This window comes from Hemitrygon akajei, chromosome 5, assembly GCF_048418815.1.
Source record: "Hemitrygon akajei chromosome 5, sHemAka1.3, whole genome shotgun sequence".
Lineage (NCBI taxonomy): Eukaryota > Metazoa > Chordata > Chondrichthyes > Myliobatiformes > Dasyatidae > Hemitrygon > Hemitrygon akajei.
The window spans coordinates 57,528,391-57,545,799 of NC_133128.1; the positions used below are offsets into that span (position 1 = coordinate 57,528,391).

General features: G+C 37.2%; 1 protein-coding gene across 3 annotated transcripts in view; it reads right to left on the reverse strand.

Annotated features, from left to right (window-relative positions):
- The window catches only part of LOC140727819 (limbic system-associated membrane protein-like), an 891,146-nt gene that overhangs the window by 163,758 nt on the left and 709,979 nt on the right, over positions 1-17,409 (reverse strand). For all 3 annotated transcript variants that reach the window (XM_073045606.1, XM_073045605.1, XM_073045607.1), the window contains exon 4: positions 633-767. In XM_073045606.1, the coding sequence (XP_072901707.1) occupies positions 633-767 (135 nt within the window). The remainder of the gene's footprint in view (positions 1-632; positions 768-17,409) is intronic.

The window sequence follows — 17,409 nt, forward strand, 5'->3', positions numbered from 1 at the left end:
CCGCAGAACTCGCAACAAACCAGATTAACCATAACCTAATAATGGGACAACTTACAATTTACATATCTACATAGTACATCTTTGGACTGTGGGAGGAAACCAGGTTACCTGTGGAAAACCACACATTCTACAGGCTCCTTACAGAATGGCGCTGGAATTGAACTCCAGAACACCCTGAGCTATAATAGTGTCATACTAATCATGACGCTGATTGTACTGGTAATGATTCACATTATTATCAGATCTATCATTCATAATTAGCCAGATTTAGTTGGCCTTCAGAACTCTGTACATCCAAAAATCTAACAGAATGAACAATTATGTATTATATCAATTCTTTATAGGCTGATCAATAGCAGGAAATCGTGTTTAATTCATATCAGATTCAGCAATATTAATTTATAGGAATTTTAATTATGTTTCTAGTCACTATTTTTGGGTGAGTTGCTGCAGTTATCAAGTTGATGAATATAAGCTATCAAACGCTGTAAAAAACGTCTTTTTAATACTTCACTTAATCAGTTCTATTTTTAGGGCAACAACGTGCTAATCAATTATTAAGCACAGACAAGATTATGTCTCATTTCAGAAGATAAGAAGGATCAAAGAGAAAAGTTTTCTAAACAACTTACAATTGACAGTGATGTGGACTTGTTTCTCATCAGGAGAAGCAACTTCATTGGCAGCTCTGCATTGGTAAGCACCTGCTTGGTACCTGTTGATCATAAAGATTTCCAGATATTCCTCTTCCTCTTCAATTTCCTTGGCTAAAATGGAGATAAAAACATGTCTTCAGTATTGATTCAACATCGGCAATGAAGTGTAATATTAGAAGGGAACAGTATTGCCCAGTAATAAATGAACCCCACATTTATCATACTAGATCCAGCATCATTGTATAATTCCCTTTGTATCATTACTGTGATATACTGTAAGTTTCTATAGACACTTTGCATGGTGTAGTGAGGCACCTGTGAAATGGTGAAATAAATCACACTATATTCAGCGGCCACTTCAGAACGTACAACTGTTCACAAATATCTAATTAGCCAATCATGTGGTGGCAACTTTTAATGCATAAAAGCATGCAAACATGGTCATGAGGTTCAGTTGTTGTTCAGACCAAACATCAACATGGGGAAAAATGTGATCTAATTGACTTTGACCATAGAATATTTGTTAGTGCTAGACAGAATACTAACAAAACTATTAGTATCCTAGTCTCCTAGGACTTTCATGTCTAGGAATCTCTAGAGTTTACAAAGAACAGTGCAAAAACAAACAAAGAAATCTATGAGTAGCTGTTCTGAGGAAGAAAATACTTTGCTAATGATGGAGGTCAGAGGAGAATGACCAGATAGGTTCAACCTGATAGGAAGCAACAGTAATTCAAATAACCTTGTGGTATGGCAGTGGTGTGCAGAAGAGCATCTCTGAATGTAAATGTTGAACCTTGAAGTGGATGTACTACAGCAGTAAAAGACCACAAACACACAATCAGTAGCCATTTCATTAGGTATAGAAGGTACCTACTATTGATGAGTGTATAGTGCTTTGTAGAATTGAACAATACCTATATTGGCAGAGGTCTAAGAATTTAGCTTGGTTGAGGCTCGGAGAATTTTACACCTCTATGCTCCAGTTGGGTGATACTGAACTGGAGCAAAGTTACATTGAATGTTATTGCAGTTTGCTACCACTTACTCGGGGGGGGGGGGGGGGGGGAGTAAATTCCAGGCATCTATAGTTAAATATCACTTGTCTCAGTTGAAGTAAGGATCATATTATTCAAAACTTGATATGGTTGTGATCCTGGTATAGTTGTGATCTCATACACATTAAAGGTGTTACTAAGCAGCAAATAGTATAAACAACAGTCAACTTAATCACCTGAAGCAGAAAAAAAACATTTGAGGAAACTTAAAGATTAAAAATAAAATCAGTAAGCAGTGGTGAATGATAATTCTTTACTCTTGCTTAACCTGAGATCAACTTCATTATTGAAGACCATAATCCTCACTGTTAACAACTGTACCACCACCTCCCAGGGATCTGGGACATCTTATATTGAATAAGATGCCACTTAAACACCAACCAGTCTTCTGCTCTATCAGTGCTGTGATAACTCTTCTAATTTTGATTTATTTCCCCAGATGTTATTGCAAGAGACTACAGAGGATATTGTGGACTAGAGTTGCCTTTGTCATATTTTGTGTGTTAATTATAGCATTCTTTGTTGTTGCATTTTGCCACCAGTTACTTGAGCAGTTAAATACCATTCGTCTGCAGCTGAAGTATAGATCATATATTTAAAACTCGTTTTTACTTCCTAAAGAACAGTGGTGACCGAAATAAGCTTTTGCAAAAAAAACTGTTATGATGATGATGATAATGCTTATTATTAGTCCTAATTAATTAAATTAATTAATTTAAAATCCCATCATTCCAATAACAGGATTTCAATATTTCTCTCTGGATTATAAACCCTATAACTACTACCACTGTGATATTGCAGCTCCAGGACCGGTGCAGTTCGTTTGATCATAAAAACTGGATACATTCAATAGACATCTGAGTTACATAGATATTCCAAGAGAAGAAATACTTAAGATGATGGTTCCCTCAAAATCATCTATAGTTAGAAAACGTTCAACATTTAAAGAAATAGAAAAATTTGGACTTTCATTATTACAGCAGAATTGCTTTGCTGCTTTTAACTTAAAGTGTACTGCAACCTTCTCTGATGTAAGATAAAACTGTGACAACAAAAGCTTGAGATGAGAAAAGCTATTTTAGTGTACTCAGCTGTATACATTGCAACCTTCTTAACAGAGCATGGTTCTACAGTTTTGTATGTCTGCAGTGTGATATTTTGTGCCGGCTTCATGTCAAGGTACAAGATTCAGGTTTATTTATCCCATGTACAGTCCATCGAAAGGTATACTGATATACATCATTTATGTCAACCACCAACACACCTGAGGGTGTGCCAGGGGCAGCCTGCAAGTGTCACTACATATTTCAACGCCAACATAGCATGCTGACAATGCTTGGCAGAACAACATAGAACAAAACAAGCATCAAAACAACAACAGAATAACAAGCCCTGTTCCTCCCTCACCTCCCTGTGTATACACAGTGCTTTAATCAGAGGACAAGCCTTCAGCTGCCAGCAGACTTTGAATCAGGCCTGCAGACACTAGGTTTTAACCTCTCCAGTGGACTCACAGAGATCTGCACACTTGGCTTTGACCTATGGACCTCAACTTCTGATTTGACCCCCAAGCTTTGATCCTCAGCATTCATCCCAGGACATCTCAATCACAGAACATTAGGCCTCAAACTCTTGGCTCACTGATCATGGGACTCTGAACACTAGGCTTCATGCTCCAGTCGCATAAATTTGTGAACCCAGCGGATGACTGGATTTCTCTCCTCAAGCCCACGTGGAACTTTGACTCCGGAATCTGCCAACAAGTTGTTGGCGGGGCCCTTGTTCACTTACTGCCAGTCCAACATTCAACATCCAATTACATAGCTTGCCTTTGAATGCCAAACAAAGTCTTAACCTCCTCCCTGACCTTTCACTCCCCAAAATCCTGTCCCTAAACTGTAACCTGACCCTAAAACCCCTCTCTGTCACAAAGCAATCTTTACAAATCTAAAAAAAAACAATAATAAGAAACAAATAGATCTGAGTCACGATTCAGCAAAGTTCCCTACTCAGTGTCATCTTGGATCAAAGACCATCTTGTCTCAGCCTTCAGCCCTCTCTTCACAAATAACCAAAATGCTAGGTCACCTGATAATACTAATGACATCCTAAGAGTAACTTGATGTCACATACTGAAATAGTGAAAACAATTTGGGGATTAATTTAGTTACAAATATAGTACAGACGCTTAGTTTGTGAACTTGACCTGAAAGTTTAAAATTATATTCATCAGCTGCAGGTTACACAAAATCTGGTTGATAAAATCTCAAAGGCTCCAAGCAGCTATTGTGAATTACAGATGTGAGATTTCATGGCTATTATCGTTGTTTAATAGTTACCTGATTCAGAAGAGCATCTTCATTGTACGTTTGTATTCAAGAGCAAGTCGAAGGCATATGTTCCATTGTACTATACAATTTCATAAACCATTAAAATATTTAAAGCAATTACAGAGCGAGTGATAGGGAAATAATGGTTATTCGCACAGTCCCAGAGCCATGGCCCCAAAACCATTACTTCTGTAGAGAATTTATTCCATTATCAGAATACATTGCTTGTGTCTAAAATATAAATATTAACCATCATCTCAAATATTTCCCTCTATTTGCAACTGAAATAAGCAGTGACATATGTCATTATCTAAAGACAAATATATTATTTGGACAAAGTTCAAGAAGCAAGATGTACTCTGCCTTATCATTTGCATTTGTTATCCTTTCTGCTTGTGTACATTATTCGTATATCTTCAGAATCTCAAGACTATGTGTAATTATAAAGTCTATTACTTATTATGCATGGCATGTTATCCTTAGATTTGTTTTCTATAGTCTTAATGTTGAAAGGGTGGATCTAGAAGCAGAACATATTATTTACAATACGGATACATTTTGTAATAGATGAAAATGGCATCATTTCAATGGCCAAGTAGATGATCCAGTATTTAGAAACTGTGTTGTTGATATTATTGCATAATTTGGCCAAGTACAGCAAATTAGCTCCACTTGTGTAAACATTTGCTTGATAGATCTTTATAAGAAGTTCCTTGCGATATGCAAAATATTCTTTATTTTATTTTATTTAGAAATACAATGTGGAATAGGCCCTCCTGGCCTTTCAAGCTGCATTGCCCAGCAACCCCGAATTTAACCCTAAACCAATCACAGAACAATCTACCATGACCAATTATCCCACTAACTAGTACATCTGGACTGCGGAAGGGAACTGGAGGACCTGGAGAAAACTCATGCATTCAATTTGGAGGATGTACACATTCCTTTCAGTTGACATTAAAATTGATCTTCAAACTTAGATGCCTCGAGCTATAATAGCTTCACACTAAGCACTATGCTATTTGTTCAAATCAGCTGTCTAATTTCTGTATTGTAAGGAATTCCTTTGATCTAAAGGAATTGATGTAGATAGTAATTTCAGGAGCTTGACTTAGTTGAATGAAGTCCATATTAAATCCACTACCAGTTGAAATTTTTAAAAAAATATCAAACCTTGAATTCTTTAAGAAATAGATATCTCTTGATGGGGAAGGGAGAGCCCTATTAATCTGGACTGAAAACTGTAGAAAGATAAATATAATTATGCTAATAACATCAAAATGAAGATCAGACACATTTGTGTAATGACAGCCACAGGTTTGTTGAAAATGCAAATTCAAAAATTCTACTCCCAGCTAAAATTGCCTGGATGTGCAGGGTTTGAACCTGAAATGTCACCAATTGATTTCCTCCCACAGATGCTGCATGACCTGCTGAGTTCATTCAGCAAGTTGTTTGTAGCACTTTCAATCTAGACCTTGGAAAAATCCTTCAGCTGTTGTTTTACTACTGTACCATCAACATTTCAGTGTAATAAATTTCCTTTTATAGTCATTGAGAGAGAGAAAGGAATAAAGCTTTCACACTTTATTTTGCTGTCAATCTTTATTTATATGCTGGAGCCTTTACTGTGTATTTTATTTGGAAATGATTATGCAGAATTTCAAATCATCAATTATATTTCTCATCTAAATCTTCTTCCACTGAAGTAACTCAAGCAGGTTATCATAATCAGGTTTATTATCACTTATACACAGTATGTTCTGAAGCTTGTTGTTTTGTGGAAGCAGTATTGTGAATGACATAAAACTTACTATAAGTTATACAAAATAAATAACTTGTATTGTGAAAAATAATATTAACAGTGTTTCATATTCATTTATTCAGAAATGAGAATACAGAGGGAAATATATCCATTTAGAGAAAGCAAACAATTGCTGGCAGAACCTCACTTAACCTTGGAGATTCTTCCTCTACACTCAATCCAAAGGTTTCATGGCTATCGATTCTTCGTTGCATTGTCCTTTCTAATTATCTACTGAAGAAGCTTCAGGACTGATTACTGTGACTAGGGAGAAAGAGCTGCTATTTCATCCATCAGAAGTACTTGGCTCAATTAATTTGTTGTTGAAAGGGGACGAGATACACAAGATTGAAAATAGACCACAGGCAATGATCACCAGAAAATCAAATTGGAATTTGCATGTAATGAATTCATGACAGCTCAGATTAAAGTATGTTGGTAGCCCTGGTGTAAGACCAGAATCAGAATCAGGTTTATTATCACTGGCATGTGACATGAAATTTGTTAACTTAGTAGCAGCAGTTCAATGCAGTACAAAATATAGAAGAAGAAAAATAATAATAATAATAAATAAGTAAATATTATTCAGTATACTCTATACAGTATACATATATTGAATAGATTAAAAATTGTGGAAAAAATAGAACCAAAATGTTTTCACAATCTAAACTTGCGAGTATTGAATGCAAATTAGTTCGGAGAAGCCAAATGACAATAAATTGAAATTTCTCTGCTACTGAAAGTGGGAGTATTGTTCCATGGAGCTCATTTAAACAATCTCTTACCATGAACTCAGACTTACCTGGAGGTTTGAGAGTTTCAGTATTGTTCCTCCCAGGCACCAATAGCACACATTTGGCTGTCATTCTTTATCTTGTAATGCCATCAGTAAATTCATTAAAACAGACACACCTGGAACATCTTAATATTACATACACTCAGTGACCAGTTTCTTAATAAAGTGGCCAATGAGTGTACATTCATGGTTTTCTGCTGCTGTAGCCCATCCACTTCAATGTCTGACATGTTGTGCATTCAGACATGCTCTTCTGCATTCTACTGTGTAATGTGTGGTTATTTGAATTACTGTCATTTCCTGTCAGCTTGAACCAGTCTGGGCATTCTCCTCTGACTTTTCTCATTAACAAGGCCAGGTTGTTAAAACGGAATGTATTTGTTTGTTTTTCTGTAAACTCTAGAAATTGTTGTGCATGAAAATCCCAGGAGATCAACAGTTTCTAAGATACTCAAACCACATCCTCTGGCACCAACTATCATTCCACGGACAAAGTCACTTAGATCACATTCCTTCCTCATTCCGATGTTTGGTCTCAACAACAGCTGAACCTCTTGACCTTGTATGCATGCTTTTATGCACTGAGTTACTGCTACATGATTGGCTAAGTATAGATATGCATTAATAACCAGATGTACAAGTGTACTTAATAATGTGGCCACTGAGTGCACAATGTCGGGCGAATCTATTATTAAGCTTATTTTTTGTTTAAATGAATTAATGTCAGATGCTCAAATAATTCTTTCAAATAGATGTAAATTAGGAAAACAGAACATTCTACTCCAAAATGTAAAGTAAATGCATAAAGTCTGCAAACTCAAAGTATTTTCTTGGCTCATTACACATGAACATTATTCTGTGACTGCCTAGATTTTGTAGCACCTCCCAATTAACATAATTAAGTGTGAATTAATTGAGGTGTATAAAATTACGAGATATAGATCTGGTGAATAAGAACTTTTCTTCCCCTATGCGAAACAGGACAATGACTAGTGAGAATAATTTTTAAGTTAATTGGTGGGGAAAAAAGTGGAATGGGGGCCTAAAAAGGTGGGGGTGAAAGAAACAAGTCCAAAATGAAAGCAGAAAACTACTTAACAATTACCTAAAATTACCTACAAAACAAAGGATGAAAAAGAGGAAATGGAATTAACTTAAATGGTCCATTGTTAGCCACAGTCAATAGAACGGACAATATAGTTTCCTCCAGTGCTGTAAAATTGTTTTATTCTGCAACTGAAGTATCTACCTAGTGCTAATGTTCAAGGAAGAATACCTCGAAGAGATGGCACCACTGTGTATTGCAGGTAGCATCTATACAGGTATTCACCTCAGATACAGTTATAAGTGTTGAGGGTGGAATTTACACAAAATAATAGCATTGCTGCTGTGTTAAAAATGATTGCAGGTGATTTTTCCAACTGATGCATGTCTCTGCAATGGCCTCATGGTGACCCAGAGCAAATGGAAACATATACCCTGACTTTGTAGTTATAGGGGTTCTATGACCTGCATTTATCAATGGTGGCATAAAATGGTTTTGGGCAGTTCCAGGACTTCATACATCACAAGCATTATAAACTTTGGCTGGGCTATTCTACAAGGGAACACAATTTAAAGAAAAAATAATTGCTTTGAACAACAGTGGCTTTTGCAGCCTTTATGGGAGAGTAGCAACAAAAAACAGTCGGAAAATCTCACAAGACAATCTCAGAGTACATAGCCAATGCAGGCATGCTGCAAAATAGGAAAAAGATATTTTTCAGGTCTCTGGTCAATTTAGTGCTACCTTTCAACATCAGAAAATATAACCTATTCCAACAGTAGACTGCAACGATCTAAGTGCCTCCTCCAAAGATTTAAATATTGAGAAAGGCTTTCGTCATTCATATTTCAAGCAGGGAACTGTGGAGTGGAGTTGCAATTGACACTGGTGCTCAGGAATCAAACTCAATATTTTAACTGGAATCAAATTTATAAAATCAACTAAATAGTTACCCCAGCTGGGCTTTTGTCATAAGGAAATATATGCATTGGACATGAAATATCACCATATACACATGGTTCTGAAGCAAAGATGATCACAAATGAATATATATAATTCAATCAACAATTTGAAATGCAAACCATCGTTCATTCTTGACAGGGAATGCAAGACTCAGCAACATAGCTAAGAAGAACTTTCTTCTTCCTAGCCATTGTTTACACAACTTCTTCAGATCGATCTTAAATTTACCACTACCAACATTGACTATTTTCAATGCAGGATGCAAGTAACGACATCTGAAAAGAGTTGCAAAGTTCTTAATTTATTTTTCTTTAAAGTGGTGTCATTTCATGAATATATTTCTCTCTTTGGATTCCTTTAGAAAAGTAGATTTATTTTATTTCCAGCAATATGGATTACTACTCAAATTTTATTCCCTGAAGAGTTTGGCACCTTCATGTACCAGAAATATATAAAAGGATATTAAAGGAAGGTTGACTAATTGAAAATAACAATAGCACTATTTTTCTTCAAACAAGTGAGAAAGATCAAAGCAGCTGCATAGCAGATGTTGTGCATTTATTAACTGGGATTTCAATATATTGTATTCTGTTATAATTTAATTTGGACTGATATTGGAAGAATTATTATTTACATTGAAATCTGAAATATCAAGATTGAAAAGACACAATAGTAGCAATGAAAGAATGGGGGAATGGAACGGACAAAATTGCTTTAATAGAAAGTAGTAGACGTGCTTTAGGCAGTAGAGGGCAGTCAAAGTGCAGAATGACCCATGGCACAACAATTCTATGATTCCATAATGGAAATTTACAAGGATTAACAGACTTACAAATGATAAAATGCATTCACAACTGAGCCTTTGCAAACTGAAGGGTGATCCTTGATTTTTCCACCTCTTTTGTTTGAAAATTAGAGGATCTCTACTAAGCAGGGACATCAATTATTTTCTGTAAATAATGTGTTTCCACGATACATATGTATCCAAATACAAGCTAGAGAAATGTTTGATCAATGAGCACTAAGAAATAAGTATGGTGGATGAGAAGATTTTTTCTTGTACACTCCCATTTCTTCCCACCTTAGTAAGAAATAATTGATTTGGAATGATGATGAAGTTTCTAGCTTCATTTTTTTGATAAATGACTGGTTTATCCTCCAAATAATGTCAGTCAGAAGTCATTTATGAAGCAAATAAAGTCATTTCCTATTTATTTTGTTTGCCAACAAAACATCCAAAATCAGTGTGAACCTTCACAAAAAGATTAATTCAGGGATTAATTAATATCATTGGGGGTGAGAAGTAGAAATATTTCTCACTGAGCCTCCAAAGATGCAATCTCACACATACAACAATGAAATTTTGCATATTGCTGTGTTTCAGAGATCCTTTAAACATTTTATCATCACACACAAAATGCCGGTGGAACGCAGCAGGCCAAGCAGCATCTATAGGAAGAAGTACAGTCGACGTTCCGGGTTGAGAGCCCTTGTCAGGACTAATGGAAAAAAGCGATAGTAAGAGATTTGAAAGTGGGAGGGGGAGTGGGAGACCTGAAACGATAGGAGAAGACAGGAGGCGGAGGGATGAAGCTAAGAGCTGGGAAGTTGATTGGCAAAAGGCATGCAAGGCTAGAGAAGGGAAAGGATCATGGGACGGGAGGCCTTGGAAGAAAGAAAGGGGGAGGGGAGAACCAGAGGAAGATGGACAACAGGCAAGGAGTTATTGTGAGAGGGAAAGAGAGAAAAAAATATATAAATAATAAAAATGGATAAATAAATAAACAAGGATGGGGTAAGAAGGGGAGGAGGGGAATTAACAGAAACCCCAGACAGTCCGTCCAGGTGAGGCGACACTTCACCTGCGAGTCTGCTGGTATGATATACTGTGTCCGGTGCTCATGGTGTAGCCTTCTATGTATTGGTGAGACCCGACGCAGACTGGGAGACTGTTTTGTTGAACACTTAGGCTCTATCCGCCAGAGAAAGCAGGATCTCCCAGTGGCCACACATTTTAATTCCACGTCCCATTACCATTCTGATATGTCTACCCATGGCCTCCTCTACTGTCGAAATGAAGCCACACTCAGTTTGGAGGAACAACACCTTATATACCGGCTGGGTAGACTCCAACCTGATGGCATGAACATTGACTTCTCTAACTTCCGTTATTGCCCCTCCTCCCCTTCTTACCCCATCCCTATTTATTTATTTATTGATTCATTCATTTTTATTTAATTTATATATATAAATATTTCTCCCTCTACCTCTCTTTCCCTCTCACAATAAGTCCTTGCCTGTTCTTCATCTTCCTCTGGTGCTCCGCTACCCTTTCTTTCGGGTCTCCCCCTCCCCCTCCCACTTCCAAATCCCTTACTATCTCTTTTTTACGTTACTCCTGACAAAGGGTCTCGACTTGAAACATTACTTCTTCCTATAGATGCTGCCTGGCCTGCTGAGTTCCACCAGCATTTTGTGTGTGTTACTTGAATTTCCAGCATCTGCAGATTTCCTCGTATTTACGTTTTTAAACATTCTATCATATTCCTTTTATGAGTATGATATCATACTATCAACTTTCATACTCATTTCTGTAAATTTACAGAAAATAATATGCCCAATAAAACCAAAGAAAATATTTGCACATACTAATAGCTGATAAGGCTCTTATGTGCTCACAAGATGAACGCAGAGACGTCAAATAAAAGCATTGTCTCTTGAGAGTTGAGCGAAGAATAAAGTCAACTGAGCAATAGTTGAAACGTCTCTCTGCTCTGTGATCCTTATCCATTTTATTGAGAATATTTCTCAGTTATTAAGATTGGAGAAATGCACTGCACTCTCATATTGAACTTATGGATGGGGCAATACTCCAATTTCTGGTTGCAAAAGTGACACATAATATCAGTGAAGCAAGAGAAAGAGTCACTTGATCTATCTTGGGGCAAGCGATGCAGTTAAGAAACTTTGCTTTAAAACGGTAGTCTGTTTTTAGGGCTAGATGCTGCTTAGAACTGTGGAGCTTAAATATCAGAAATCATTGCTGAATTTGAGACAATATATTTAAAAGGAATAAAATTAGATGGTTAATTGAAGGAAATCGAAGTAAAGAATGCTGAAGTTACAGTAGGCACTATCCTTCTCTACTTCTGTTCCAAGGAATGAAATGACAGTATGACAATAGCGCTAGATAAGACAGACAGACAGACATACTTTACTGATCCCGAGGGAAATTGGGTTTCGTTACAGCCGCACCAACCAAGAATAGTGAAGAAATATAGCAATATAAAACCATAAATAATTAAATAATAAGTTAATCATGCCAAGTGGAAATAAGTCCAGGACCAGCCTATTGGCACAGGGTGTCTGACACGCCGAGGGAGGAGTTGTAAAGTTTTATGGCCACAGGTAGGAATGACTTCCTATGACGCTCAGTGTTACATCTCAGTGGAATGAGTCTAGCTGAATGTACTCCTGGGCCTAACCAGTACATTATGGAGTGGATGGGAGTCATTGTCCAAGATGGCATGCAACTTGGACAGCATCCTCTTTTCAGACAACACCGTCAGAGAGTCCAGTTCCACCCCCACAACATCACTGGCCTTATGAATAAGTTTGTTGATTCTGTTGGTGTCTGCTACCCTCAGCCTGCTGCCCCAGCACACAACAGCGAAATTAAGAATAAAATACCAGTGAACTGGATGGGCCAAATGGTCCCCTTTAATGGTGTTGCATTCACTGATAGAGATACAGTTAGTTGCAGAAATAGTTAACAAGGTAAAACTTGCATTTGAAAGTTAGAAAAAGATGATATTTTTTAATTGTGGGATTGAAACCTGTCATGAACAAAACATAATTTCACTGCAAAGCAAATGAAATCAAATTAAATTATCCAGTCACCGTTAATAAAAAGCTAAATGACCTCTTTCCAAACCAATCAGAAACAGAATCATGCCTTGAGTTTGAATTTGTCACAGCAATTGTATTCAGTAAAATTGTATTGAACATTCTTTCTGTGTTACCGAAACCAGTTCACTGTAACTAATATCATATAATTGTATTTCAAACCAGAATGTAACACCAAATGTTTCTTGCTATTAATAAAGTTCAACATCTTTGTATCACTGAAATTATACATAAAATATATTAATTCCAACCACTTAAGAATATATACAGACCTATAACCAGTGGTGTTTTATCTAAAAGATTTATTTCTTCAGCGTTATAGCTTCTATCAGTTTTTATTTGGGTAGTGATTATTATTGCTGATATTCTCTGTATTTGCTCATGCTGAAGGCTGGCCCTTACTTCTTCAATTCTTTATTTAAAGGAAGCTGTTGATGCAGTTGGATGATAAACTGAAGTTGTTTGATGATGGGTCAGTATATTGGTTAGTATTCTTGCAAAGATATTTATTTGTTTATTGAGATACAGGCCGGAATAGGCCCTTCCAGCCCTTTGGGCCACACTGCCAAGCAACCTCCAATTTAAACCTAGTCTAATCACAGGACAATTTACAATGACCAGTTAACCTACTCACCGATAGGTCTTCGGACTGTGGGAGGGAACTGGAGCACTCAGAGAAACTCATGCATTCCATGGGGAGAATATACATACCCCTTACAGTGGACATTGGTATAGATCTCTAATGCTTTGAGCTGAAATAGCATTGTGCTAATCACTATGCTACCATGGTGCACAAATTAGTCCAGCTTTCATTTATAATTGTAAATAAACATGATAAATATGGCACTGAAGTGCAATGAATGAAATTATAAGATTTGTGTTTTCACAGAATGATCTTGAAATGGAATTGTAAGATGGCTGATTGCTCACAGTGCCCTTTGTGGGTCCAATCAAAGATGTGCTGTATCTGTTTGTCTTGCATTTTTTGTTACAATTGCAAGTCACTGCTGGATTCATGCGTGGTCAAAAAAAGGTATGAGTGATTGTCTTAGATAATTTTGTGATCAAAAGACCCTGTTAGACATCGGTGAAGTAGAAAACTGCAAGTCCAGTTCACTGGTTCATCGGCTAGGCCAACAGTGGGAAGCTGCATTGCTTTGGCTGTGGCAGGGACTAGGTCCAAGCTTCAGGCTCACTTGCAGCAGCTGACCAAGAGAGGAGATGCCAAGGTGGTGTGAGAGAGCCACTGTGGGATTTAGTAATGGGATTGGGTGGTGAGCTCTCCTGTCGGTGCTGCTTTCCAGTGTTCATTCGGTGCTGCCCTCCAGTGTTTGCTCAGTGGGAGAACAGCTGGACCAGAACAACTTATCATCAATTCTATCAGACATGCCACTCAGGGACTTGGGCTATGTTTAATTTTGTTTTGTTTATGACTGTATATGTTTCTGAAATCATAACCCTATGTCCCATATGCGTAACTTGTGTTATGTGCTGTGTGCTATGGTAATCTGTTTGTCACCTTGACCCTGGAAAAATGCTGTTTCTTGTGGCTATATTCATGAATGGTTGAATGGTAATTAAACTTGAACTTGAACAAAATAGAAAAACTTGTCTTTAGAAATGACTTTGTTACCTAAATCACTATCAATGAAAATATCAGTAATCTTGAAAACAGCTTTTGAATTTAACTTAAATTGAATTTTCATTGCATTCATACCCATTTACATTACAACCTATTCAACAACAGTAACAACTTGCTTTTAATTTCATTCTTATTGTAATAAACAACAACACACAGCTACATAAATGTACTATCAATTATAATTTGTTGCCACAAGAGGATATACCTGGAGATACAATTTTGATCAAAGCATTTGAATTTAAGGAGCAACTTAGGAAAATAATAGATGTAAGATTGAATCTCAAGAATCGTAGGTCAAAAGTCGTCAAAGGCCTAGCAGTTAGTGTTGGAGAGGTTAAAATCTGTGACACAAAAGGTATCAGAAAAGGTGTGGAGCCAGCTTGAAAGGTTGTAGCACTGGAGGCATTGAGAGAGATAAGGAGGGAGGGAGAAAAGCACGCTGGGAACTGAAAAATAAAGTTCAGTTATTGCTAGATCTGGAGCCAGTGCATCCAGCAAGCACAGGACTTGTGTGCAGTGAACCTCTGTGTAGATTTAGAAGTGAACCTTGATGAGTACAAGGTTATGTAAGAACATACAGGGATGGCAAGGAACTCACGAGATATGTTCTTTCATGGCTAAGTGACACCAGCATTTAGAGTTCATCATGGCATAGATAAGGAACTGAACAATAGTTCAAGTTCAAGTTTATTGTCAATCAACATAACACATGTACATTACTAAACAAAACAATGTTCCTCCAGAGCAAGGTGCACAGTACTGTATATATAACTCACACACGTAACACATAAAATAATATTACTACAAATAAATTAACAAATTAACATTTGTGACGCAACTTGGAAAGTAAACAGTATAACGCTTCTGGTGTAATGAGACCTGACCAATGGCAGGGAGTCCAGTAGTTTTACAGCCTGTGGGAAGAAGCTGTTCCCCATCCTAACAGTTCTCATCCGAATTCTAGGGTATCTCCTGCCTGATAGTAGGCAGTCAAAGAGTTTGTTGGATATACAGGCTGGATCACTGACCGTGCTAAGGGCTTTGCATACACAGAGCTCAAGATAAATATCTCTGATAGACGGCAGAGAGACCCTGATGATCCCCTCAGCAGTCCTCATAATCCTTTGTAGGGATTTGCCATCAGATGCCTTACAATTCCTGTTCCAGACGGTGATGCAGCTGGTCAGAATATTCTCGATGAACCTCCTGTAAAAAGTGGTTAGAATGCTGTGGGGGAGCCTCACTTGCTGAACCACAATCCTAGTGCAGTGATGTTACTGACAAGTGGAAATATAGATGAAAGTACATACTTGAGTCATAGTTTTCAATTGTTATGTACATTAAGTGTTTGCTGAAAGTTGTGCTAGCTTATTTATTTTTAACTTTTATCCACATAAACCTTCTGATTCCACTATAATTAGGAAATCCATTGCCAAAAGAATGCTTTGAACTAGGCACTCATGCATTTCAATGGCACATGTAAATGTGCAACCCAGGTTAAATATGCTTCTATAATTGCTAACATCAGATGTTCCCCAAGATAATGCTGATAATCAAAATTAACATTTTGTAATGATAACATTCATCAGTTTGAAAAACAGCAAGAACAGTAAAAAGTTCTTGGAAGACTTGGGCATTATCAGTACTGCAGCCCATAAGGTGTCAAATGTCATTTCAATAAGGTCAACACGAGTCATTATAGTGAAGGGTGATTAAAAGAGAATGAGTGCGTACACTCAGTTAGAACAGACAAAATGGAAGTAACAGTATAATATGATGTTCCTTGAGCATGGTTCATCACACTGACTAAAGCTGATGCCGGACTTCTAGAACACATTACTGGCAAATCCCCCAGAACCTTAGTGTGAAGAATAAAAATGAAAGAAAGAAACACAATGGAAAAGCCCTGGTAGATAAAGCCATGAAAAAGCATTTGATATTAACAAATAGAGACAGACATAAAGAATTAATAGTACACTTGTATGAAAGTTTTCTTAAATCCATAGTTAACATATTGTTGGTAACTCTGATACCCCAATACAGAAAGGACACTAAAACCATGAAGTAACAGATTAAATGCTGGAGCAACTGAGCAGGTCGGGCAGCATCTCTAGAAGGAAATGAATACCGTAGATTCCGGATTTTAAGCCGCTACTTTTTTCCCACATTTTGAACAGCTTTGAACTCTGCGGCCTATAATCCAGAGCGGCTAATACATGGTTTTTTTTCATGCCGCCTCGTAAACATTTTGCCTCGTAACAGTAGACCAATAAAATTGATGAGTAGTTCACAGAGGTCCAATGAAATTGTACGATAAATCAAGCGCACTTTCACAATTAAATTATTGTAAATCAGTCATTTGTACTCACCCTCATCAACATGGAAAACACTCGAAGAAAAGCATTGTGCTGCCTTTATGGCAGTTATTTAGTTTATAATATTTTCACTTAGTAATTCATTTTCTAGTTAAAGTTAGAAGAGTTTTAACTATATTTGTTTTCTGTACTACATCGCGGGATGCTATGACGTCATACCCGGTTTCGCCGCGTCTTGTGGGATACCGGTTTGCGATAAACGGGAAGGAGGGGGTCGAGCGGCGGAGCGAAAACGCTGCTTTTAAGTTAAAGGCGATCAATAACTTTTCCTGGTAGGCTGCAGTATATATATTTTTTACCAGTCGTTAGGAGATATTGGAATGTTGTTCAGTAAAGAAGTATACGCAACGTATATTTAAAAGTAGCCGCGTTACGGGCACGGTTCGAAAAAAAGCATTTGCAATATGTATTTGTTTTTGTTACCATATGGATTTAATTAAAAGTTAAAAAATCCTCACGTGCAATATCTTTCTGTGTAAATATCTCATATTACAACGTGGGACACCTGCGGCCGAAAATCCGGTGCGGCCTAAAATCCGGTGCGGCCTTTACAAGTAAAAAATTGATTTTATTTCTAAAATTAGAGTCAGCGGCTTTTAATCAGGTGCGCTCTGTAGTCCGGAATCTATGGTAATATGTTTTTGGAACAGACCCTGCATCAAGACTAGAAAGTAAGAGGAGAGATAGCCAGAATAGAAGAAGGGTGGGGGCTAGGTTTTGTGCATTTGTAGATTTTTAACCCTACCAGGACATTTAGGTTTGTGGATCTTGTGTAGGAAGCACAAATAGTTAATACAGAATAAACAAACCTTAATGTTCATGGTGATAGAAGGG